Here is a 27,299-nt window from a genome sequence, read left to right as displayed (position 1 = left end):
TTGCCAGCTTACTCGGTGTTAGATACCAATGATATATCATTTTCTTTTCTTTTTTTACAATAATATTTATTACTTTTAATGAAAATAAGAAAACAGATAAGAACAAAAAAGAACAAATGAAACAATACAATACAAAAACAGTACAATACATAAAAACACAATACAATAAATAACAATACAATACATAAACAATACAGTGTATATAGCAAAACTTTCCCCTAAATTATCTTTCATTTACTTGTTTCCTTGACCTCCTCACACCTCCCCTTTTTGTATTCTAGTTCAGTTATCTATTTCAGCAAATCCTTTCCATCTTTCCCTGTTTTTTATCCTCTAATTTATCTTAATATAATATAACTTTACCTTTCCTCTTTTCCTCCATTAACAATCTTTATTTCTCACCTATTCCTTTATAATATTTCTGCTAAAGCCACATAACTTCATTCCATCCTCCTTCTAACATTCCTTAATTTTACAATATTTCTGTAAGTAGTCTTTAAATTTCTTCTAATCTTCTTCCACCGACTCTTCTCCCTGGTCTCGGATTCTGCCAGTCATTTCCGCCAATTCCATAAAGTCCATCACCTTCATCTGCCATTCTTCCCGGGTAGGTAGATCTTGTGTCTTCCAGTACTTTGCAATAAGTATTCTTGCTGCTGTTGTGGCATACATAAAAAAAGTTCTGTCCTTCTTTAACACCAATTGGCCGACCATGCCCAGGAGAAAGGCCTCTGGTTTCATCAAAAAAGTATATTTAAGTATCTTTTTCATTTCATTGTAGATCATTTCCCAGAAAGTCTTAATCCTTGGGCATGTCCACCAAAGGTGAAAGAATGTACCTTCAGTCTCTTTACATTTCCAACACATATTATCGGGCAAATGGTAAATTTTTGCAAGCTTGACTGGTGTCATGTACCACCTATAGATCATTTTCATTATATTCTCTCTTAAGGCATTTTCTTTTCTTTCTTTTTTATAATTTTTAAAAGAATTTTATTAGTATTTTCCACACAACAACAACAACAACACGAAAGATATCAAAAGATAACAATACACAACACAAAAAAAACAACATTCGAAAACTAAAAAAGACAAAAAACAAAACAAAACAAAAAAACAAACAAATCCATATCTTACAAGTTAATATTATAAACACTAAAACAACAACAAGACATTGATATATCATTTTCATATAATTTTCCCTTAAACCATAACATGAGGTACATTTTATATCCATATTCCACAATTGTTCTTATGGAAACTGCTCCATTTCTGCCCCCAAAACTGGTCCTGCACCTCCATTCCACCTGACACCCCATAGTTTGGCTGCAGCACAAAAACTACATCTTGCATACTGATGGGTCAGGCTGGGATCGGGGTGCTTTGCCCCTCTGCTGGAGCCCCCCATGTGGGGCAGCTCAAACCCAGCCAACTCTTTGTCCCTCGTTTACCCGGAGCAAAACATCCCTCTTGACTCAGAGCAGGGAAGGAAGGGATAGATTTGCTGCCTCTTGTTCCTCAGTCTGGCAGCTATTTTCGAACTCTCCCTCTGCCTGCCCCTGCCAGCCTTGCAGCTGCCACCATCCGTCCGCATTCCCAAGTCACGGTCCCAGCTCGGACTTCCGTCCCCTTCGGAAAAAACACACACGGCTGAGGCATTCAGAGGGGGAGTTGGGCACAGAGACGACACAGGCGACCCGGGTGCCAACATGGACAGGCGGACACTCGCTCTGCTCTGGGTTTTCATCCTCCCAGGTAAGGATGCAGCTGCCTGCCAGAGCCTGCAGACTTGGGCCTAGTGGGAGAAGCCGCAGGAGGTGCTCCCAGCAAGAAGGTGGCTTCCAAAGCTGGGAGGCTTGGAGGTGGATATGCGGAACGGTTCACTTCTAGAGAGGAGTCCTGGGGTTCAGGCTATTGGCATCAAGAGGAGGGAGAAGGAAGGACATTTCTGCCCCTTCATGCTATATCTATCTATATCTATCTATCTATCTATCTATCTATCTATCTATCTATCTAATCATCTATCTATCTATCTATCTATCTATCATCTATCTATCATCTATCTATCTATCTATCTATCTATCTATCTATCTATCTATCTATCTATCATCTATCTATCTATATCATCTATCTATCTATCTATATCTATCTATCATCTATCATCTATCTATCTATCTATCTATCTATCTATCTATCTATCTATATCTATCTATCTAATCTATCATCATCTATATTTCAAGTTTATACATTTCACTAATTTTACATTCATTTTTACATTTCAGAACTTGACCTCCTTCCCCCTCTTTCTGCAGTTCCTTAAATTTGTTTTTAACACATTCTGCATATCCAAATGAACTTAATTTGCTCATTTATTCATCTTCTTTAAATATATACTCTTATGAAACTGCAGGTTGTTACAATAACCCTGCCAATGTTTTTATCTGTTTATAATTTATCTGTAAATATTCAATAAACCATTTGCATTCTTTTGTTTAAAAAATCGTTATCTTGATTTCTTATTCTTCCGGTAACTTCCGCCATTTCTACATATTCCATAAGTTTTTGTATCCATTCTTCCTTTACTGGGACCTCTGCTTCTTTCCATTTTTGGGCAAGTAACATTCTTGCCACTGTGGTAGTATACATGAATAAGTTTCTATACATTTTAGGTAGTTCTCTCCCTATAATTCCCAAAAGAAAATCTTCTGGGGTCCCCCCCCAAAGGTTATTTTTAACATCCTTTTCATTTCATTATATATCCCCCTTCATGTTAAACCAGAATAAGCTTCCAGCATTTATCGAAGCTGATAGATGAGGCAAAACGCATAGGCACAATTCTTCTCATTTTCTATGTGAGAATTTTCACATTTTATTCCCCAAAATTCTTGTGGATACTTATCTTTCATGCCTTCTTAGAGAAAGGCATATTCTTGAACCTGGAAACTTACCAGGTGGTGGAGACGGGGAAAGGCTTTGGGCACTCTGTGTTTGCTCAGGGGAACTCTTTTTCTTCTCATATTTCATGCTCCAGCGTGGGAGTTCCGGTACAGAGAGCATTCAAAGAAAAGGGGGGTTGTTGTATTGCAGCTGCCTTGACTCAAAAGAGGGGCAGAACCAGAGGGATATTGCATCCAGGTTCAGCTGAAGGGTTAAACTGAGAGCCGACTGAGAACCCAGGAGACAAGGGTTCGAATCCCCACTCGGCCAGAAAGCTCTGTGCGGTCTGTGTGTGTGGTTTGGGAGCTGCACAGTCAGGGAAAAAGCAATGCTGTCCAGGGTTGTAAAGACTGTGGAGAGAATAATTGGGTGCACTCTTCCCACCTTGGATCAAATCTATGCTTCCAGGTGCCATAAGAAAGCTGCAGAGATAGCGCAGGATAGTGCGCACCCCGGAAATGATCTCTTTCAGCTTCTGTCTTCTGGAAAAAGGTGCAGGGATATAAAGGTACAGGACTAGCCGCCTGAGAAAGAGTTTCTATCCAAATGCGATTTTGATTTTAAACGCAGTGTAAGGAGTCTCTATGGGTGTATATTGTATTTAAAAATGGGGTATCAGAGTTTTTAGGGGGCTAACCAGGCTGGGATAGCTGGGATAGCAGGCTTGTTGGTTTTTGAATGTCTGATGTAGATTTTTTCAATTTCGTTGTTCTGTATGGGACAATGAAAATAAAGATTATCGTATCGTATCGTAGCTCACAGGGTGACACTGTCTCTCAGCCTATCCTACCTCAAAGGGCTGTTGTGAGGTACTCTTCCTACTGATGTCAGCCAGGCCCCGTCACTGCACTCTTTTCGGCACCTGCCAAAAACATTTTCATTTAGACAAGCCTACCCAGGAGGCGTGCTCTGGTCCATGGGGTCATGAAGAGTCGGACACGACTAAACAACTAAACAACAACACCCAGGTGCTCAGAAAGCTGGTGCGAGTTCTAATCTGTTTCTAGCCTATTGTTATTTTAACTCTTTGAAAGTTTTAAATTGCTGTTATTTATTTTTTTCCCACTGGTCATTTTATTGTTTCGTCTTCTCTTTCGTAAACGGCTTTGGGGTTAGCTTGTTTCCTGAGACCAGGCAGTGTATGAATTGCATGAAGTAAATTTCTAGTGAGATCTCACCGAAATCTCATGAGATCTTGCAAGATTTGTGGGATGCTGTTCCCAGGGAAGTCCAGCTGACTCCTTCATCTTGCCCCTCTAGGTGCCAGGTGAGAGCGTTCCTCTTCAACCAGGCCATTGGCTCATTAACATCTGATACCCTTTTAAAAGGGACGCGGGTGGCACTGTGGGTTATACCACAGAGCCTAGGACTTGCCAATCAGAAGGTCGGCAGTTCAAATCCCCACGATGGGGTGAGCTCGAGTTGCTCGATCCCTGCTCCTGCCAATCTAGCAGTTCGAAAGCACATCAAGGTGGAAGTAGATAAATAGGTACGGCTCTGGCGGTGAACGCCGCAACCCCAGAGTCTGTCACGACTGGACCTAATGGTCAGGGGTCCCTTTACCTACCCTTTAAAATCTGTTTGAGGGGAGGTATTGCCTTGTTGTTTTTTTATTATGCATTTTTGTGTGTTTTTGTTGTATTTTGTGTGTGTGTGTGTGTGAACCACCCTGAGTTCTACAGATGAAGGGCGGTATACACATTTTAATAAATAAAAAAATAAAAATAAATGTCTGAGCTTGCAGGAAGGCTGATGAGCTGTAGCAAAGCTCTGCCACTTCTCTGGCCAGCTCCTGGGATGAACCACTGCAAAAGAGGGGTCTATTTGAGCTCCCCCTGCTTCTCTCCTCTTCCCTCCAGCAACCCTGGGCGTGAACATGGAGGAGAAGCTCATCAAGTACCTCTTTGAGGAGAATGGCTACAACAGTAAACTGCGGCCCGTAGAATCCAAGGACGAAAGCGTCACCGTCTCCCTGGCGCTCACCCTCTCCAATCTCGTCTCCCTGGTGAGCCCACCTTCCGGGATCCGTCAGCAACTGCTCACCACTTGTTGTCTTACGTGAAGAGCGTAAGAGCCCCTCTGGATCAGCCCCAAAAAGGCCCATTTGGCCCAGCCTCCTGTTCCCCCACAGGGCCAACTGGATGCCTTTGGGAAGCCCATAGCCCCTCCCCACATCTTGCATTCAGAGGTTGAAGTGAAGGACATGAGGCAGGAGTTGGTAATGCAGGTGAGCTGTGCACAAGCAAGCTGCCAGCTAGCTCTGCGGAGGCTCTTTTTATTAGCACAATATGCAAAACCAATCAGATACATTTTGGACTGTGCCCTTTACATCTTCCAGTCCCAAGATTGTGGGGTGGTACAAAGTTATTTTGGCACCTGTTTCCACTGTGTCACTTTCCCCTTGAACAATGAATAACGAAGGAGACAAAGGTCACAGACAGGACACGGCAGAAAGCTAAGAGAGCAAAGGTTAGATAGAGGGCATGATGTTCAGACAGCTGTGGCTTGTTTGCGGGTGGAAGTGTGCTCCACATCCGGCGGTCATTCCTTCAGGAGGTACACTGCTGCGGAACATGGATGCTCCATTTCACTGTTGTGGCTAGAAGCCGTTGATAAACCTCACCTCTGGGATTTGGAAAGGACTAGCTGTCTTTAAAAGAGGGTTAGATGAATCCATAAAGGAGGAGAGGGTCATTGAGGACTGCTAGCCACAAATGCTAGCCTCCACAGTCAGAGACAGCGATGCTTCTGAATACCAGTCGCTGGAAGCCACAGGAGGTCTGTGCTTGGATCCTGCATGTGGGTTCCCTCAGGCATCTGGCTGGCCAATGTGAGAACAGGATGCTGGACTGGAGAGACCATTGGCTTGATCCAGCAAGGTTCTTATTTTGTCCAAGCTCTGGTTCAAAACCATCTCAGGCTATGGCCATCATCGCAGGGCTACTGTATCTGCGTCCTGTGTTGCAGATCCTGCCCTGCTGGTTAGATCATATAATCCCCAAAGCCCGTCCCAATTTTACAATTGCAATCCCCATAAATTTATTGTGTGCATTCTGAAGAACCGTTGCCTTTCGTCTGGGATAGATGGACCAACGGTTTGCTTTGGTGTGATGCAATTTCCTGTGTTCCTGTTCCCTTCTCCTTCTCTTCCTAATTGGAGCAGCCTAATTTCAAAGCCTCAGCATCCTCTGTGACAAAAGCGATGCTACCCAGGGCCGTCTTTAGCATATGCGGCGCAGGGGTGCAAAAACTGCCCAGCGCCCCCAATTTTTGGGGGGCAGGCCAAAGTTGTGGAGCCTTTTTTAGGGGGGCAGCTCAGAGTTGTTGAGCTTTGGGGGGGGGGCACGCAACTCTCCCATGCCGCTGGGTCTGATCCTCCCTTATTGTGTGTTGTTACAGAAAGAGGCAGACGAAACTCTCACTAGCAATGTCTGGATTGAGCACGTGAGTAGGAGAATGCCCCTGCCAGCTCCTCCAACCCAAATCAAAGCCTGGTCATTGAAGTTTGTGTGTGTGTGTGTGTGTGTTGGTTCTCAAACTTAATCCATTCCGGAAGTCCATTCCAAAACCAATGCGTTCCAAAACCAAGGTGCGTTTTCCCATACAAAGTCATGCAAAACGATGCACATTGGCCGCTTGTGGCCCATGGGCCTTAGGTTGCGGACCCCTGACCAAGACGTTTGAGAACCAAGGTACTACTGTATATCTTCATTGCTTCCAGCTGAGCTAATGTGCTACTTTGAACTCCTGATTCGTGGCGCATTAGGCTTCTGTCTTGAGGGTGTAACTTCATTGCTGATCTCACGCTGTTTGCTGCTGTGAATTTTCTCTCTCTCTCTTAACGTTGGCATTTTAGAATTTTTTTTGCAGGTAATTAAAATAAAGTAAATCCCCGCAGGAGTGGATGGACTACCGGCTGAAATGGAACGAGACAGAATTTGGCGGCGTCAGTGTGCTCCGCCTGCGGCCAGACATGCTGTGGCTGCCTCAGATTGTCCTGGAGAACAAGTGAGCACCAGCTAAGTCGCCCTTAGGGTTGCCAAATCAGTGGGACCACCATGCTCCTCTGCTTTCTGAGGCAGCTGGCTCTGCAGAACCTTAGCGGGCGATGTCTCCCTCCAGGCTGGTTCTTTCCTACGTGGGCTGCAGGGCAAGGGTGGCATGTCCTGTCTTGCCACCAGAGGCAAAATGGGAAGTGCTGCCCGGCCCTACCGTTGCCGCACAATCTCCACGGTCAGAAGCAAGGCCGTTTTCCAGCGAGATCACGCCGAAATCTCACGATATCTTGAATGCCCCATGAGATCTTCCAAGATTTGTGGAATGCTCCCCCTAGGGAGGTTCAGTTAGTGCCATTGTTATATGCCTTTAGGTGGCAAGCGAAAACGTTTCCCTTCAACCAGGCCTTTGGTTAACAATAATAATAACAATAATTTCGTTATTTGTACCCTGCCCATCTGACTGGGTTGCTCCAGCCACTCTGGGCTGCTTCCAACATATATAAAAACATAATAAACGTGACACATTAAAAAGTTGCCCTATGCAGGCCTGCCTTCAGATGTCTACTAAAGCTTGCATAGTGATTAATATCTGATACCCTTTTAAATGTGTTTGTGAGAGTGGGTGGTCGGAGGGCGTGGGATATTCATTTGTCTTTGTTTTGATTATGCATTATGCATATTTATATTAGTATTTTTATGCTGAGGACCTCCCTGAGATCTACGGATGAAGGGGGCGGTATACAGATTTAAGAAGTAATGTATTTTTTGCTCTATAGGACGCACCGGACCACAAGACGCACCTAGTTTTTAGAGGGGGAAATCAAGGGAAAAAATATAATTTTTTCCATCCCACTGGCTGTCTTGGCTTCTGCCATAGCTGTGCAACCTCTCCAGCCGGGAGCTAAACCTCTCCAGCGTGGCTAAAGAAGCATGGCTAAAGAAGCCAAGGCAGCGAGTGTGATCCACCCCGCTAGCTGCCTTGGCTTCCTCTTTAGCCTTGCGCAGCCTCTCCAGCCGAGAGGAGGGAGAAGGGACTGACTGGCCACCAGTCCCTTCTCCCTCCTGGGGAAAAGCCCGCAAGAGCCGCACGAAGCTTGTGTGCGGCTCTTGGGGGCTTTTCCTGCCTGCCTCCCCCCTGCATTCGCCCCATAGGACGCACAGACTTTCCCCCTTAGTTTTTAAGAGGGGAAAAGTGCGTCCTATGGAGCGAAAAATACGATGATAATAATAATCGTCCTGGAAATTGGCACCAAAGCAACTTCTCCACTGGTGGGGGGGGGTCACCCATGGGGGGAAACACCTCAGGGGCTTCCACCGACTGAGATGGCAGCTTCACTTCGCCTCCTGGGTGGGCCAGGTCTGGTTTCAGGGGAAGGGCAGAGGCCACGGTTCCACGTGGTGAGCTGAAAGGCCTGCGTGGATGGGTGGATCGCCTTAGCTTGGCGCAGGATCCTGCCCAGTGTCTCTGCATCCTCCCTGCTTCCTGGGGGCCTGCCTTGCCACAGCGGACAGGAAGCAGTTCCCCGGAAGGACGATGCCCTTCCCAGCCCCATGGCTCCCTCTCCCTTTGCAGCAACGACGGGACCTTTGAGGCCACCTACGACGCCAACATCCTCCTCTCCTCGGACGGCAGCGTCTACTGGCTGCCGCCCGCCATCTTCCGCAGCGCCTGCCCCATCAACGTCAACTACTTCCCCTTCGACTGGCAGAACTGCACCTTGAAGTTCACGTGAGGAACCTCCAGCCCCCTTGCTGGGCTTCTTCGGCGCGTGTGGTTGGGTGGTTGGGTCCCTAGAAACTGCCACATGGCTCGTTCAGTAGAGTGCGAGACTCTTCCCCTCAGGGTCGTGGGTTCGAGCCCCGCGCTGGGAGCAAGATTCCTGCACGGCAGGGGGTTGGACTAGATGACCCCCGGGGTACACCTTCCAACTCGACAGTTTTATGATTGTATTATTCTGATTCAGACATTTTTTTGGCAAACCATTTCCCCTCGTATAACGCATTTCCAGATGGTAATATACGTATTGCTATGCTCGCTTTACCCTGTCGAGTGCACGCTCTCTCCTTTTTGGTACACATTGATCACAGAATTGGTTCCCTTTAATACAGGCACGTCCAACTCCCCAGAGACTGTGATCTACTCCCAGTATAAAAGAATCTGGCAGTGATCTACCCATTGTCATTGGAGGAGCGTGTGTGGGGTGGATAGATTGCCCAGAGTTGTTGTTGAGCTTTTTTAAGGAGATCCCGCGATCTACCAGGATCAGCCGGGGATCTACCGGTAGATTGCGATCTACTGGTTGGACATCCCTGCTCTAATTCAACCCCCTGTATTGCAGGACTCACAGCTATTGAGGTCTGGGGGGGGGTGTCACTGGGCCTGAGGTTCCCGTGTGGGGGTGGGGGTGTTGTTTTTAAAGGCTTCAAACAGACCGTCCGTCTGTTTTATGAAGTTTGCTTGGTGGGGCAGAGACGGTTCAAAGGCATCCGTGGAACCTTCTGCCACAGGATTCTCTGCTGACTGGCTTTCCGCCTGCCTTTCCCAGCTCTCTGATGTACAGCGCCAACGAGATCAACCTGGAACTCATGTTGAAGAAAGACGAAGTGACCAATAAGTCGTACGTGGTGCAGTGGATCACCATCGACCCGGAAGGATTCACCGGTAAGTGGGGGGGAGGGGGGAATGTCCTCCTATAGGGGGGTCAGCTGTGGTGGGAGGAGGTCTCCCAAAAGTTGTAGGGCAGAAAACCATTGTCCTCAATGGCTGGGGGAAGATTATCCACCCCATGGGCTGCATTCCGATCTGGGCAACATGCCAAGGGCCACGTGTAGGCGGTGGGCGGGGCTAGAGGCAAACTGGGCGGAGCAACGAGTGCAATTTTCACTTTTGTACAGCAGCAGTGCCGGATTTATGTATAAGCTAAACAAGCTATAGCTTAGGGCCCCGCACTCTTGGGGGTCCCCCAAAAAATTAAAGGGGAAAAAAGGTGGATGTACATTTTCACAAGATAAAAAAACAAATAAAATAAAACCTACATGCAGCAACAGTGTTTTGTGTTGTGTAGGCTCCTATGATATAAGTAATGGGCCCCGCCTGCTAGCCTGCTCCCTAAAATATCACTGGTTTGCTCATTTCTATATATAGGGTGCCTACATTCTGCATGCGCTGGTGGCATGGCAACATGTAGCATGCAGCTGTAGACTGCAGGGCAGCACACTTGAACGTAGGTCAAGCTGTTGTACCTGTTATCTAATATTAAAGAGTGCTTGTAGATTGATGATCAGGCAGCATAGACTAAGGGTATGAATCTTATGCCTACTGATTGATTTCATGTAATACATAATTTATTTATTTTGATCCCATTATGGCTTTAGATACCTATTAGGGTCATAAATTATCATATAGCATACAGTGGATGCTTGGGTTGCGAACGTGATCCATGCAGGAGGCATGTTCGCAATCCGCAGCGCCACATCTGCACACGCGCGGGTTGCCATTTGGCGCTTCTGTGCATGTGCAAAGCTCAATTTAGCGCTTCTGCGCATGTGCAAGCGCCAAAACCCAGAAGTAACCTGTTCTGGTACTTCTGGGTTCAACGCGGTGTGCAACCCGAAATCGCGCAACCTGAAGCGTCCGTAACCCAAGGTATGACTTTATATTCAACACAAATAAGGCAACAATTTGTTGTTGACAAAGGACAGCTGGATATATAAAGGGCCCCTTCCTCTTCAGTAGCTTAGGGCCTCATCAAACCTAAATCCGGCCCTGTACAGTAGGCTAGTTTAGACACACCAACACACCTTACTCTCCTCCAGGAAGGCATTGTCAGGGTTCAAGGACACATCTCATTCAGGAAGAAGCACCCAAGGTAGGCATGAAGCAGGGCCAGGAGAGGGAATGGCAAGGGAGAAGGGTGTGGCATGGTTAAAGTTTCAAGGGCCAGAAAGAGCGGCTTGGAGGGCCTGAGGTTAGACCTTTCAGTTAGAGAATCCTGGGACCTGTAGTTTACCCTCTCACGGAGAATAATAATAATAATAATAATAATAATAATAATAATAATAATAATATAAATTATTTATTTATACCCCGCCCTTCCTGGGTCAAAAATTGGGCTCAGGGCGGCTAACAACCAATTGTAAAAGCAGCATAACATACAGTATAAAAACATTTATAATAATAAAATTCAAAGTTCAGAAATCAATTTAGGGGAAATCCATCTAACAAACACTAGATAGTCACCAGGGCTAGCTGGCTGAATTAGTCCTACTTGGGCCAGCGAGGAGACCAGGGGAGAATTAGCTGTGGGGTCCCAGAGCGGGTAATCTTCATAAAAGGGGACGGGGAGGGAAGGAAGGGGAATAAAAGATCAGGCTGAATTCAAATTAAAGGCCAGGCGGAATAGCTCTGTCTTACAGGCACGGCGAAAGGAGGTTTAATCCTGCAGGGCCCTATTCTCATGGGACAGAGCATTCCACCAGGTCGGAGCCACCACTGAAAAGGCCCTGGTGGAGGATAGTCTGGCTTCCTTAGGGCCCGGGACCTCTAAATTATGGTTTTTCATGGACCTTAAGGTCCTCTGCAGGGCATACCAGGAGAGGCGGTCCCATAAACACGAGGGCCCTAAGCCACAATGTGGCAGCATCCTTAATGAAACTACATCTCCCAGCATTCTCTGGGAGAATGCCAAATGTCCACCCTGCCTGCCTCCCTCCTGGTTCATGGGCCTTGTGAATCTGTCCCCCTCTCCTTGAATGCTCACGACACCCCTGTTAAGAGCTTGGGAGTAATTTTACTTATCAGCGCTCAGTCCCCGAGTTCCAAGCCAATAAAGCATTGACAGCACTTTGCAGCCACGGCCCGTCAATACAAAATAATAATTCCTTGCGTTTATGTGGAACTTGCAGAGCGTTCAAAGCGCTTTCTCACAATTATCTTGTTGTGATCCTCACAGCATCTCCATTTGGCAGATCCAGTAATAGCACAGTAATTCACCCTCTTTCGGATCCAATTCGCTGCGTGCCGTCGCTTTGTGTAGCTGGCGGGGGGCAGGGGGAGAAGGGATGGGATGGAGTGGCTGGAGTCCTCAGCAGACGTGCTGCAGCTTTTTTGTTGCAGGACTCCCATCTGCTCACCTCATTGCAGATGGCGGCTGAGTCAATAACCCCTCAAAAATCAACAGTAGAGAAGAGATGGTTTGATCTTCCTGCTCAGTTCATGTTTGCACTGGCTCGGCCTCTCCTCCCTTGAAAATGTCCCATGAGCATATGCATAAAGAGATTATTGTGGACTTTAGGAAATGTAAATTGAATATTCAGCCACTCATTATTGAGGGGAAGTGTGTGGAACAGGTCTCGGTGTTTCGATTTCTGGGAATGGAGTTGAGAGATGACCTAACCTGGGGAGCAAACACTAAAGACCTGATGAAGAGAGCACAGCAGAGGTTAGATTTTCTGAGAATCCTCTGGAAAAAATAATCTCTCAAAGGACCTGTTGATGGCATTTTACCATTGTACTGTGGAGAGTGTATTAACTTATGGCCTCTGTGTGTGGTTTGGGAGCTGCACGGTCAGCGGAAAAACAATGCTGTCCAGGGTTGTAAAGACTGTGGAGAGAATAATTGGGTGCACTTTTCCCACCTTGAATCAAATCTATGCTTCCAGGTGTCATAAGAAATCTGCAGAGATAGTGCGCACCCCGGAAATTATCTCTTTCAGCTTCTGCCTTCTGGAAGAAGGTACAGGGTTATTAAGACTAGGACTAGCCGCCTGAGAAACAGTTTCTATCCAAATGTGATTTTGGTTTTAAACACACTGTAAGGTAGTTCCTATGGGAGTATATTGTATTTAATTATGGGGTATCAGAGTTTTTAGGGGGCTAACCAGGCTGGGATAGCAGGCTTGCTGGTTTTTGAATGTCTGATGTAGATTTTTTCAATTTTGTTGTTCTGTATGGGACAATGACAATAAAGATCATCGTATTGTATCACACATTACCCTGGATGTCAGGACTGGATGCCTACCCTCACATCCATTCTGAACAGAGGAGCTTCTCTCTGTGACTGTGTGGCACTGGCTGATGTAGGTGCCTTTTTTCACTGGTGGTGGAGATGCCGGTCTCTTATTCCTACTCTTTTAGATGTGGCGGCCATTTTGTATTATGCTGCGCCTCAACAGCAGCCATATTGTGCCCCTCTACATTTTGACAGCAGCCATATTGTGACTGGCACCCCCCTGGCACTTTCTCCAGATTCCAAAATGAGCCCGCTGGTGCAAAAAAAGATTGAGGAGAAAGGAGTAGAGAGGTTTTGTCCTTCTTACTTACAGCCTTGTACACAGCAGGGAGACGCACAACCAGACACACAGAGGGAAGACTTCCTCAGAACCACGCAGCCAACCAGAGCATGTGTTACCTCAGTAGAGATTGTGCCACTCCGACTGGCTGCTGAGCAACACCGCCATCTCCCTCGTGGCTTGTTGACTTTAACATTAACAGAATTAAACTTTAAGTTGCAAACCGAATTAACGCTGCTGCCGTACTTCCACTGGCTAGGAGCCCTCTCCATTTTGGGTTCCTGTGAACTGCGGCATACTCTCTCTCTCTCTCTCTCTCTCCTATCCAGAGAATGGCGAATGGGAGATCATTCACAGGCCGGCCCGCAAAAACACTGACCCGTCTGCCCCTCGCGACAGCAACAAGCACCAGGACATCACCTTTTACCTCATCATCAAGCGCAAGCCCCTTTTCTACATCATCAACATCGTCACCCCCTGCATCCTCATCGCCTTCATGATCATCCTGATTTTCTACCTGCCTGCTGACTGTGAGCAAAATCGAAGCTTCGAGTCCAACCCTGTATGCAGCCACCCCAGACAGGAATCGAACCTGTAACCTTGGCATTATCAGCACACTGCTCTAACCAACTGAGCTATCCATATCCATGTGCCAATGAGGGTGGGATGTGTAGCACCAGTTCTGGGCTCAATTTGATCTATAGAGAATTATGTGGCTCAGGACCCCAATGCCTGAAGAATTACCTCTTGAACTGACCCATATCCTGCAATCATCATCTGAGTCTCTTCTCTGTCTTCCTCCTCCATGGGAGGCCCAGAGGGTGGTGATATTCTAAAAGAGCCTTTTTAGTAGTGGCTCCCTGTTTGTGGAATACTTTCCCCAGGGAGCCACACCTGGCACTATCTTTCTCTATCTGCAGGTGCCAGGCAACTTATTCTTTATTTTTACCTTCTCCTAGCCTTTTGACCCTTAATTTGAAGGCTTTCAGGTATTTGGAGCCTCTTTTAGTGGGGCGGGTTCCACAAGGCCTGTCTTCTACCTGCAAAGGTGTGCTTTGAGTTTTCATTGCTCCTGTTTGTTGCAGTTGATTTCAGCGCTCATACTATTTGTGTGAGTCTCTATGTCTTGCTTCCTAGACGAAAGCGGCTAATAAACTCCCCTCTGCTCCTCCTTTTGTGCCTTGCAGGTGGGGAAAAGGTGACCCTGGCCATCTCCATCCTGCTGGCTCAGTCTGTCTTCTTGCTGCTGATCTCCCAGCGTCTCCCAGCCACCTCCTTAGCCATCCCTCTCATTGGCAAGTAAGTCTTGCTCTGCCTGGAACACTATCTTGGAGGACTAGGCTATCAAGTTCGAACAGCCGTGATGGCTATGCTCTCCCTCTTGAATCTCCTGATCTAGCAGCTAGCCTTTCCTTGTGTTCTCAGCCTGCTTGTCCCTTTGTGATCCTTATCATTTTGCATTCTCCCCCTTCCTTGTTCGTTCAGATTATTTCCGTCGTTCAGTATGAATTGTGCAGCTGCCTGGAAGGCTCTTGAGTGGGGCAGCAGCTGTGCATGGCGCCATCATTTGAAATCATAAATATTGCGTCAGGAAGGCTGCACTGAGGAAGAATGGTGGGAGCTACCCCCTCCCCTTGTTCCTGAGTTTTCCCAGGAGCAGGAAGACAGTATAGATTTGGAACAGTGGTTTGCAGAGGGGCATAGTTCCGAAGGCAGAAGCTGGGAAATACTGGATGGGGAACAGCTAGAAGAAGAACAACTGGGAGAGAGAGGGTTAACAGATTCACAGTCTTTGGGTAGCATTCCTCCACCGCCCTCCCCAAGGTCAAGAAGAGCTCATAAAGTGTCAGAACAGAAAGCGCAGAGCGTACAAGCTCAGATTACAAGACATAGGAGTGACGTAGATTAATAGGGACGGAGCGGGGAGTAACCTTTAATTGGGAGCACCGCAATTTCTAGGGAGATGTGTTCTTTTGTCTCTCACGGTGATTATTAAAGAATCTAACTGGTAAGATATTCCTTTTATTTGATCTTATTATTCACTGCCACGGGCGAGGAAGGCGATTCCCCGAAGCCTGACATATTGGCCCCCATTTCTTTCAAATACACCTTCTGCCTCTCCCCCCTTCCCTGGGCAGGTACCTGCTTTTCGTCATGCTGCTTGTGACTGCCGTGGGGGTAGCCATCGTCACAGAGCTCAACATCCATTTCCGGACCCCCAGCACCCACATCCTGACCGACTGGACCAAAGAGGTGAGCTGTGAGGGCCGGGTAACAGGGAGGGGGTGGAGATGTGTAAATCCCACATACCATGCGCCCAGGAAATACCGCTAGCGTGGCAGTGTAGCATAGTGGTTGGTGTGTCAGAGTAGGACCTCTTGGAAATTTCCACTGGGCCGCAAAGCTGCCCTTATACCCAGTCAGACCATCTATTGCCTACACTGAATGGCAGCAGCTCTCTGGGTTTGAGCAGCAATAATAATAATAACGATAATAATGATGATGATAATAACAATAACATTAATAATAATAATATTACTTATATGCTGCCCATTTGACCAGGCCTCCCCAGCCACTCTGGGCGACTCCCAACAGAATATTAAAAACACGATAAAACATTAAAAACTTCCCTAAACAGGGCTGCCTTCAGATGTCTTCTAAAAGTCAGATAGTTGTTTATTTCCTTGACATCTGATGGGAGGGTGTTCTACAGGGCGGGCGCCACCACTGAGAAGGCCCTCTGCCTGGTTTCCTGTAACCACTTCTCCTAGGGCGTGAACCGCCAGAAGGTCCTCAGAGCTGGACCTCAGTGTCTGGGCTGAATGATGGGGGTGAAGACGCTCCTTCAGGTATACAGACCGAGGCCGTTTAGGGCTTTAAAGGTCAGCACCAACACTTTGAATTGTGCTCAGAAACGTACTGGGAGCCAATGAAGGTCTTTCAGGACCGGTGTTATGTGGTCTCGGCGGCCGCTCCCAGTCACCAGTCTAGCTGCCGCATTCTGAATTAGTTGCAGTTTCTGGGTCACCTTGAAATGTAGTCCCACGTAGAGCACATTGCGGTAGTCCAAGCGGGAGATAACCAGAGCGTGCACCACTCTGGCGAGACAGTCCACAGGCTGGTAGGGTCTCAGCCGGAGTACCAGATGGGGCTGGTAGGCAGCTGCCCTGAAGTCTGATCCTAGTGCTACCTGGAGTTGTCAGGAATTGAACCCAGGACCTTCTGCATGCCAAGCAGACGCTCTACCACCTGAGCTACGGCCTGTCCCCAAGGACTAATCACTTCCACAAGGAGGCCTCCAAGACCCCTGTGTGGGTTGAAGGCCAGTTTTTAGACCTCAATGCACAGCAGCAACATACCTTCCAAGCACCCCTATTGTAATTCCCAGAGTTACAGAAGCCACCCTGGCTTCTGATTTGATCCCAGAAAGTCCCAGGGATGAGCTGGTGCTTGCAGTGGTGCTGTGTTTTCGCTGGGTTTTGCGGCACCCAAAGATGGCCATCCCAATTTTACATGCCCCGATTTTCTTCAGGGGAATGTTGGAGGGGATGCAGACATGGGATATTCCTCCCAACTGTTATAAGAAAAAACTGTTCCTTTCCCCCTATCCAAGAGCCCACATAGTGTCCTTAAGTGGGTCTGCTATCAGTAGGAGAAAATAACAGAGACCAAACAGAGAATATTGAGAAGCAAAGCAGCTAGTAAGCCTGATCTTCAATAAACTGTTGCAACAGGGTGCCCCCTTCACACGCAGGAGGGAGGAGGAACCCTTAGAATTGCCCACCCTGTAGCCCAAGACCACCCCCCAAAACATCATACATACATCACAGAAGGAGGCGGTCTACAGCAGAGATCCTGCCTGCCAGGATACCTGATAATGGTCACTGATTGCATTACCTGGGCAGCCTGGCCATTCCTTTCTGATGGTTAATATTTAGTCCCTGAGTCCGGGTCGCAGGCTCACCCTATTCATACACAGATGCGCCCTTAAAACAGGATTTGTAAGCAAAAAGACAAAGGGAAGGCAGAGGAATGTTTGAGGTCAACTTGAGAGAGTCAAACTGGCTTTAGGATTGCTCTCCTGTACTGTTTCAGACACGTGGTTTATATACTTATGCGTGTGTTTGCCTTGGACATTTATGAACATTTAAATTATATTTGAGTGCTTAGAATTCTTATGACGCCACCTCCCCCAACCTTTCTGCTTCCCTGTCTCCCCAATGCTGCAGTTTTTCCTGGAGACCCTCCCTCGCCTCCTTCACATGTCCAAACCGGCCGAGAGTGAGCCCGAAGACAGGCTGGTGATCCGGCGATGCAGCTCGGTGGGCTACATCGCCAAGGCGGAGGAGTACTTCACCGTCAAGTCCCGCAGCGAGCTGATGTTTGAGAAGCAGTCGGAGAGGCACGGCTTGGCTAGCCGCATCACCCCTGCCAGTGAGCTTGAAGGGGGGGCAGAGGGTGGCCACTGCTCCCAGGGGGGCAGAAGAGGGCCACCGTCTCAGAGGGCTTGGGGAGAAGACGAGGCAGAACTTACGGAGGGCAGGACAGGCGCATGAGAACATGGGCCCTGCTGGCACAGAGCCAAGGGACCACATGCTCTTCTCAACAGTTTTCTGCGGGCCATACAGTGGTACCTCTGGTTGCGAACGGGATCCATTCCGGAGCCCCATTCGCAACCTGAGCAGAACGCAAGCCACATCTGTGCGTTGCGATTTGCTGCTTCTGCGCATGCACATGACGTCATTTTGAGCGTCTGCGCATGCGCGAGCGGTGAAACCCGGAAGTAATCCTTTCCAGTACTTCCGGGTCGCCACGGGACACAAACTGAAAAGATTTAACCCGAAGCGTCTTTAACCCGAGGTATGACTGTATTTTATTTTGTTCCATCTCATTTTTAATTTGTATACTGCCTTTCTATATTACTATGCACAAGGCAGTCTGCAAAGCTGAAGAAACAGCAAAAAAGACATCTAATAACAACCTGATCCAATGCACAAAAGTCATGATAAAAACATAACTTTGAAATGAACAGTCTATATTGAACAAAGCAATATTCAATCATCCATTGGACTATAATAGAATTAAATATCAGCAGATGATAATTAAACAGTTTACACTTAACAATTATGATAAAGAACTACAAAACTATAATCAATAAAAATAACATCAAGTCACAATGCATAAAACACCACAAAACCTGCAAAACCGGGTAAAAGGGTCAAATTGAGAACAAGGAGGCACAAGTTATAAAATTATTATTTTTTAATATCCCTGGTGGGCGGGGCCAGAGGCAAAAGTGGGTTTTACGGTTGCAAAGGAGGCTGGTTTCTATGCCCATTCACATGCCCCTCTCTGCCCTCAGTCCATGCAGGTAAGAGGCATGGTCAGGTGTTCTAGGACATAGTCCAGCCAGGCAAAAACACTCCAGCAGAGGGTAAAGGGGTGTGTGGCCTGGGGATACTCCCAAGGGCCAGAGGAAGAGGCCTGGACTGCTCAGTTATCAATAATAATAATAATAATAATAATAATAATAATAATAATAATAATATATTATTATTATTATTATTTATACCCCGTCCATCTGGCTGAAAGCGTCCAGAGTACAATAAAGCATCAAACATTAAAAACTTCCCTAAACAGGGCTGCCTTCAGATGTCTTCTAAAAGTCAGATGGTTGTTTATTTCCTTGACATCTGATGGGAGGGTGTTCCACAGGGCAGGCGCCGCCACTGAGAAGGCCCTCTGCCTGGTTCCCTGTAACCTCACTTTTTGCAGTAAGGTAACCACCAGAAGGCCCTCCGCACTTGACCTCAGTGTCCGGGCTGAACGAAGGGGGTGGAGATGCTCCTTCAGGTCTGCGGGGCTGAGGCCGTTTAGGGCTTTAAAGGTCAGCACCAAGACACTGAATTTTGCTCAGAAACATACTGGGAGCCAATGTAGGTCTCCACTACTGAATCGCAGTGGGACCTCCATTGGTTGCTTTTTATGAGAACTGGAACGGGCCTGAGAGAGGCTTCTGCACCAGGATGTAATGATCCTTAAAAAAGTCTTAACCAACTTACATAAAATATGCATTATAATTACACATCAGGTCAGATGTGAAAAGCAAGGAAAGTTTAAAAAGAATTGTAAACTGACACACACAGGTGTGTCCAGTCAGTAGAACCTCTGCTCTGGTTCACTGTGGCTCAAATTCAAACTGAATTTTTATCTAACACCAGAGCACCATCTCCAAAACACGCTGGCTGCCAGGAAATTCGAATATTGTTTTTATAGACTGTAAATTTAGCTGGTGGATGTAAACGCTTGGGTTGTAAATTTTTTATGCCTGCCTTGCGCTGCCGCTGTGGGCTGTGCTTTTTATTATTGCTGTTATCAGAACAGCAGCTTAGAAATATTGTTCATAAATAGATAAATGTTTGAAAGCCCGGGCATTGACGATGCGCTAATCTGCATTTGTGAACACTGGAGGGTTGTTGTAATGGGGGGGGGCAGGAGAGCCTGAGCCCCTTTCCTGCGGCCCCCACCTCTTAGAGAAGGGACCTCTGTGATCACACACACCCATCTGCTTGTAAATTGTGGAATGTTTATTCCAAAAACGTTATGCAGCCAACTCAGTGACAACGATTCGCATGGCGACTAATTTATAAGTTAAATACTGCGGAGGGAACACAGAAATCTTGCAAATCGGTGGCAAATCAGACTGCGGCGTCTTCAAAACACCCTCAGCCGCCCCTGGGCAGATTAGAGCCCCTGTAAGCAGAGAAGCAGCGGTGGCCCATCCCATCTTGCCGCCTGAGGTGAAACAGGAAGGCGCTGCCCTGCGTGCGAGACCTATTTTTCGCTCCATAAGACGCGCCCGACCATAAGACGCACCTAGTTTTTAGAGCAGGAAAACAAGAAAAAATATTCTGAATGAAACAGTGGCTGTATGATTTTTGTGGTTCATGCTGTGGCCACAGACATGTGATCTGATGGTGAATTTGGGGTCACCCAATGCAAAAATCCATGGGTTTTTACCTCCCCCCTCCCAGGCAGCCTCCGCTAGCGTCCCTTATCCCTCTTCCGATCCCACCGATCAGCTGCTTCCTTTCAACACTCCCTTCCCTCTTGTTTGCCTTAATGTCTTTTCCTTAGCTGGAGCAGTTTTTTGCTCCTCCCTTTCTCCTAATTTCTCTCCTTATTGCTTTAGCCTTCCTGTCCCCCCCCTTGCAAGTTTGCTGTCTTTACCTCCCCCCTCCCAAGCAGCCTCCTTTATCTCTAGCATCCCTTATCTCTCTCCCCGATCGGCAAACGATCAGCGGCTTTGTTTCAACACCCACTTCCCTCTTTCAAAAAGAAAAAAAGGATGATCTGCTTTTTGCCCCTGGGCAATTCGGCTCCAGGGAGCACGCATTCTCTCCAGAAGACGCACAGACATTTCCCCTTACTTTTTAGGGGGGAAGAGTGTGTCTTATGGAGCGAAAAATACAGTACATACACTCTTGACAACCCCACTGAAGCCTCACTTACTAGGGTTACAAGGAGGCAGCTTTTGGGGTCTGGCAATATCTTGCAAGAGCCCCGCCTTGCCTCTAGTCGCAGTAGTTCCTTCCTTCTCTTCAATTCTGTGATTCTATGAGTCTATGATTAATTCAAGTAGAGAACTGTCCTCTGTGAAGTGGACTGCATGGCCACCCAAGTCTCGCTTTGGCCCGGGTTTGGTTCCAGTGGGTGGCCAGGGGAGGCCTCTCTGGGGCTGGCAAGGGGCCCTGCGCCCCAGCAGCAGCTCCAAAGATCAGAGAGGATATTCTCAACGCATTTCAGGGGGTTGGACTAGATGACCACAGGGTCCCTTCCAACTCTACAGTTCTAGGATTCCATGATGCCCCTTTTCGATTATGAGTCCACTGATGTCATCTTGATTAGGGATGGATGAATCTGCCAGCTATGCTTAATATGCACATTTCTGCAAAGAAGTTTTCCCTAATAAAATGTGCTTTTGCTTCCCCAAAATGCAGAATGCCACGGCGAGGCACCTTACGGGGTCCTTGCCGCGGGATCACATTCATCCAGTGCTTTACCAACTGCACTGGCTCCCAGTGGAGTACAGGTCAGGTTTAAGGTGCTGGTTTTGACCTTAAAGCCCTATGCGGCCTAGGACCCACGTACCTACAGGACCACCTCTCCTGGTATGCCCCGCGGAGGACCTTAAGGTCCACAAATAAAAGGTGCACAAATGAAAACACCTTGGAGGTCCCAAGCCGCAAGGTGGTTAGATTGGTCTCAACTAGGGCCAGGGCCTTTTCAGTACTGGCCCCGATCTGGTGGAACGCTCTGTCACAAGAGACCAGGGCCCTGCGGGACTTGACATCTTTCCGCAGGGCCTGCTAGACAGAGCTGTTCCGCCTGGCCTTTGGTTTGGACTCAGTCTGACCCTTATGTTGCCCTCCCCTTACGGTCTTGATCTATCGGATACTCTTAAAATGAGGCTGCATTTTAAATTGTATTTTAACCTGTATTTTAAATTGGTTCCTTCCCCCCTATTATGTTTTTACTGTGGTTTTATTGGTGTTAGCCAATAGGGTGGGGTATAAATAAATTTTTTTATTATTATTATATATTTGATATTGACTTTATATGCAGCCGACACATTTTTGTGCCCACTGCTTGGATGGAGAACTGCACTGTGAAGGATGGCTGTACATTTCAGTTCAGGTCCCCCCAGAAACCGCAAATTGGGTAGCTTCACCCTAAAGTGCAAACTGAACTGAATTCCTCCCTCCACCCATCATAGCCCAGTTTGCTTGATCCCGGATCTGGGACCCAAATTCTGTGCTGCCCTCTCGGTGGCTGCCTTCACCCTGCATTTGTGAGGAACCCCAGCCCACCCCCCATTTCCTGGACGTAACCTGCTCACCGCTTCTCTCCTCTCTGTCTGCTAGGGCCAAACCCCCACGGGGTGGAGGGCACACAGGAACAGCTCTACAATGAGATCAAGCCAGCCATCACGGGAGCCAACTTCATCGTGAAGCACACGCGAGACAAGAATGACTACAATGAGGTGGGCTTGGCTCATCTCTCGTTTACCTTTGGTTCCTCTGAGCCCACAGCTCCTTGCTAGTGCCTTAGATTACAATGGATTCCTCCTCAACAGTCATCGATGCCCCGTCCGCACTACGCATTTAAAGCAGTATCATTCCACTTTAACAGTCCTGGCTTCCCCCTGCTGCCCTCACGGAGCTACAATTCCCAGAGGGGTTTAATAACCAACCCCTCTTCCCAGAGAACTCTGGGAATTGGAGCCTCCGCTGGATTTTAACCTTTGCTGGATCCAGGAGATTAGGAGGGACTGAGGCTAAATCTCTGCCAAACATACAACCATTTTTAACGATGTTGAATCATCTTAAATAGTAATGATTATATTAGAGTGGCCTTGTACCAAGTCAGATCATTATTCCATCTAGCTCAGTGCTGTGCGGCACTGACTGGCAGCTGCTCTCAAGGGTTCCAGGCAAGGGCTATGGAATGGCTCTCCTAGAAGGTGCCATTGGGGATGAACCTGGGACCTTGTACATGCCAAGCCTATACCTGCAATTTTGCAATACGGCAGGCTCGCAACTTGCAACGCATTTAACTGCAGGATTGCAGCTTTACACATCTGGCGGCTGGTCAGCCAACACCGCACAAATTAAGTGCATGCAAGGCGGAGGCTTAGAAGCTCTTTTCCTGCCACAGAAATGACTTCTAAGCTTTCCACGTTGCTTCCTGGGCTCTGGGAAGGTCTGTTTGGCTCTAGGAGGCTCTCTGCCTTCTGGTTTCATGGGGAGCAAGGCCTGCCTGGCATGCCAGCTTTGAGAAATTAAGGATGGCCACACAGGGGCAGTTCTGGGGTTGCTATGACTATGTGCCGTCTTGGCTTTCCACATGTGCTGGTCCAGGTCCGGTCCAGAATCCAAAGGTTCCTCTGGGAGTCAGTCCGACAGGGTCAAGGCAGGACACAAGGCAGGAAACCAGACTAGGACAGGTACAGGATCTCAGGCAGGTTCTAGCAAACAGCAATGTTGCTCCCACAACCTGGGACAGGGTCCGGCAGCCTTTTATCTTTGTCGGGGTAACGGCCGGTCCTGATCCCCTGGCGACTCACCTCCCTGTTTCGTCCAAAGGCGAGCACTCCTCCTACAAGTACTCAAGTCTCTCCTTCTCTCAGACCTTAGTCTCTGCAGCTCGGGAGACGTCGGTGGGTTACTAGACCCAGGGGCCACCTCAGCCTCCCCTGACCCAACCGGTAGTGGAGCAGCTGTAAGTGATTGCTCAGCCAAAGGCAACGAGGTCATCCCCGCATCTGGAGCCAGGGCAGGCTCAGGCCCCTGACTCGGCCCAGCTGGTGCTTGTTGCAGGGGAACCTGTGCAGACTGGAGCTCTTCAGAATCAGGCCCCAGACTTAGTTCAGATGCCGCCTGAGGCAAAGGATCCGGTGCGGACTGAGACTCCTCTGGTTTTGAGCCTGAGTCCTAGGCTATTACACCACACAATCGCCACCCCCTGCCAAAATGTAACCTCTCCTCAAGTTGGGAGCCAACTGCCCTCCCTTTGCATCCTTCATCTCTGCCTGTGCACACCAACCAAATGATAGGGCCAGCCTTTGGCTCATGTGCCACGGAGGCTGGATGGTAATCTGTCATGGATGCTTTAGTTGAGAGGGGGTTGGACTAGATGACCCTTGGCTTCCCTTCCTGCTCTACAATCCCATTATTCTCTGTGGCGCAGCCCAGCTGTTGAGAGGGCATCCTTAGATATCCTCACTTTCTGTGTCAGGCTGTGGTGCAGAATGTACTGTATGCATCGGCCGGGAAATGGGAAGGTCTGTGTGTGCTTGAATTGGGCCGTGACCTCTGTACATTGGTCGGGGGGGGGGGAGAGATTTTGTGGTCTTTGGGCCCTTCCGAACCTTGCGATTTCTTTGGCAGGAGATAGACAACTGGAACAGCATTGCCCGCACGGTGGACCGCCTTTGCTTCTTCCTGGTCATGCCCGTTCTGAGCCTCGGCACCTTGTGGATCTTCCTGAACGGGTCCTACAATCACCCTCCGCCCTTGCCCTTCGAAGGGGACCCCTACGACTACAATGAAGTGAACAAGAATTACATCTAGAGCTGGAGGGGACCCTTGACCCCCATCTCCCCAGATTCAGAGGGCTGCACCAGGCCCTTGACTCCGTTTGAGAGCCAGTCTTCTTCCCTTCCTCTTACTTGTGAGATGGACGCAGCCGGTATTCACTCACACTCCCCTCCCAAGCCAGCTGCTGTGTTGCAATCTCTTAAATTGTTTCTGCTTTTCTGCCTTGTCCCTTGCGGTGCAATAAAAGCTGTGTGTCCCAAGCGCTGGCTCCGAAACTACAGGGAGGACATGTACAGGCAGAAGAGTTCTGGATAGCAAGGGGAAAAGGTTGACGTAACTTTTCTTAGGCAATGTGTCTCTGGGTGAGGAAAACCACCCTCACTATGTTCCACACAAAAAAATGTATCTCTTTCCATCACTGGTAAATTCTTGCACATGACATAGAAATATTATAAGCTGCCTGATGTCGAGTCAGATACCCTTGGCCCATCTAGCCTAATATTGTCTTAGATTCAGTTCCCCACATATCAGTTTGCTTTTTTTTAAAAGAGTCCTTGTGAAAAATTGTCAGAGTTTAGTGTGCATTTATCCAACATATACTCAGTTTTGACTAATATAGACATTTTCCAAGACTTTTTCAGCAATAAACTGCATTTTAAATTTTATTTTCCCAAATATATGCCTTTTTAATGCATGCTTTCCTCTGTTATACCAATTTCTGTGCACATTATTGGTCGGAATGCTACATTGCAAAATTTAGAGAAGTACAAAGCTTAAAGGATGGCTGTGTTTCAGTTTGCGTATCGTATCAGGAGGAGCAAATTAGGTAGGTCCACATTAGAATGCAAACTGAACTGAATTTATCCCCCACCCCTCTTCCAGACATGAAGCTCATTTTGCAAATGGGTCATTCAGATCTCATATTTATTCTGTGTGCACATTTGGCAAGTGAGCTTCTACACATTCCTGCTGGGGGTTTTAAGGTAATATTGTTCCTGTTACACCACTTGCCATCCATATCAGGGGGAGGGCTTGATGGAATGTATATGTGTAGTTTTTTTGTGTATTTTGTCCTTTCCTGAGCCGTCAGAGAAACCTCTGTGAAGTCTGTGAACAGGAGCTGTGGGCAAAAACACTTTTCTTACTTATGATCCGCATCAACTGGTTTTCTGAAGCATCCTGCATCTGACAGGGAAGGGAGAACATAGCCCTACAGTATCTTCTCCCATCCTGGTGTGCAGGTATTTCTGCACATGCACCTTTTAATTAAAAAATATTCCCCCGGATATGCACAACAGCAAATACTGCTTACAGGCTTCATTTAACAAAATTTAGACACCATTTGACTGTAGCAAACAAAAACAAAAACACTACCAAACCTCCGCAGCCAGTTATTTATTCATTTAAATAACATGTCTCAAAGCGATTTAACAATAATTACAATTGCATATTTAAAGGCAACAATGGCTGCAACTGCATATTTTAAAGAATTTGAAATAATTCCATATAAGACAATCGAAACTACCACGTATAAAAGCAATTTCATATCCAACAGAAGATTCAGACAGGGATGCTTTTATTTCACAATGGGCAAAATGGAGGTTTGTGCATTTGGAAGCATTGCATTAAAAATAAGCATACAAAAGGCCCGACACTGTTGGAGGGAGAGAGTTGGAAGAGAGATTCCTACTCTCCTGCAGCAGTTAAGCACAGTGGTGATTGCTCTAAGCACATTAAAACTTGATTAGATTTACACCTGCCCTCATCCACCTTGAAATGAACATTCCTGACAAAAATACTTAGGCTAGAATAAATCACAGCCTCTTCGCTTTGCAAATAAGTGAAGATTTTTACTCTCAGAGTTTCAGAAGTTACAGTGAACATCTGTTTGCAGTAAAATAAAGAAGAAAAATGATCTATACGACTTGAAAATAAAATAACTTGGTTTCCTTGGGTTTTTTCCTACATTTTTTCTAACAATTGTTTTTCCACCTGCCTTTTTCAGGGCAAGATCTTGCAAAACACGTGTTTTGGGGCACCGCATGAGATCGTGGCACTAGGAAAAGTGTTGTTTTTTTTCCGGGACGAGAGAGCGCAGCACCCAAAATGGCTGCTGCGCTCTTGCGCAACACTTGGCAGGTATGCCTTCTTTGTTGACATTGCTCATTGTTGCAAATTGCCTTGTCAAATTTTGAAGGAGTGCTATGTGCCAAACCACATTCGGACTGCCCTGCTCCTTGGATTTCCAGGAGGTTGGGTTTTTTTGTTTTGCAATTACCATCCCCTTTTAAAGCCTTCCAGGTCTGCCGCTACCACGGCGACCCCATACAGGAGCAAATTCCATCAATTCACTCTGCGCTGTGCGCCCCGAATCTTCATCCAAAACGGGTCTCAAAGTTGCCACAAAGCAACAGAAGTGGCTTCCTGAAGCGACCTCTGGACTGAGCCAAGTCATGTCTGGGGGCTTATTTTTAACCCCCAGGCCCTGCCGCGTCTGCTGCCGGCTGTTGTGTGGAGAAAGGAGGTTAGGGGGTCAGGCTGCGGTGGGCAAAGGAGACATGGCCTCGGAGGAAGTGCCTTTCTCTGGGGCACAGATCCCATTTCACAGGAGGCAGCTGAGGTTTCGGGAATGTGGACCACCAACAGCTGTGGCCTGAGGGAGGGCCAGGATCTTGTTGGGAGTGACTGGGATTGAAGGGCAGGCGTGAAGGTGTCAAGCTGAGGAGGATCACTGGCTAAGTCGGGGGGGGCGTATTGTGTTTGCACGCACTGATCCCCTCAGTTTCTCGATAGAAATGATAGAAATTTATTTATTTAATTGGAAAGAAGAAGGAGTCCCTACCAGAGAGGGACAGCAAACTAAGCTGATGGATACACCGAAATGCCGAAGCTGACTGGGAAACTCAGGAACCAAGAGCACAAAAAGTTTTAAAAGGAATGGGACATTTTTATAATTTATTTAGGAGACCACTGT

The 27,299-nt window shown here is 47.4% G+C and overlaps 1 protein-coding gene across 1 annotated transcript; it reads left to right on the top strand.

The window, feature by feature from the left end:
• Positions 1-1,628: 1,628 nt before the first annotated feature.
• On the top strand, positions 1,629-24,585 carry CHRND (cholinergic receptor nicotinic delta subunit). Its single transcript, XM_053390815.1, has 12 exons — positions 1,629-1,755; positions 4,797-4,942; positions 6,337-6,381; positions 6,836-6,945; positions 8,509-8,664; positions 9,482-9,597; positions 13,556-13,756; positions 14,414-14,525; positions 15,365-15,479; positions 17,456-17,660; positions 22,151-22,269; positions 24,176-24,585. The coding sequence occupies exons 1-12, from the start codon at positions 1,710-1,712 to the stop codon at positions 24,356-24,358; spliced, it is 1,554 nt and encodes a 517-aa protein (XP_053246790.1). The 5' UTR covers positions 1,629-1,709; the 3' UTR covers positions 24,359-24,585.
• The last annotated feature ends 2,714 nt before the right edge of the window (positions 24,586-27,299 follow it).

Source organism: Podarcis raffonei, chromosome 5 (assembly GCF_027172205.1).
Source record: "Podarcis raffonei isolate rPodRaf1 chromosome 5, rPodRaf1.pri, whole genome shotgun sequence".
NCBI classification, from domain to species: Eukaryota; Metazoa; Chordata; class Lepidosauria; order Squamata; family Lacertidae; genus Podarcis; species Podarcis raffonei.
This window is presented reverse-complemented; position numbering and strand designations above follow the sequence as displayed.

What these genes read in the sequence shown, in the direction of transcription:
- CHRND (XM_053390815.1), top strand. Translation starts at nt 1,710, where the DNA reads ATGGACAGGCGGACACTCGCTCTGCTCTGGGTTTTCATCCTCCCAG. An exon ending in GCAATGTCTGGATTGAGCAC is followed by an intron (nt 6,382 to 6,835) that starts GTGAGTAGGAGA and finishes AAATCCCCGCAG; the next exon opens with GAGTGGATGGACTACCGGCT. An exon ending in TGACCGACTGGACCAAAGAG is followed by an intron (nt 15,480 to 17,455) that starts GTGAGCTGTGAG and finishes CCAATGCTGCAG; the next exon opens with TTTTTCCTGGAGACCCTCCC.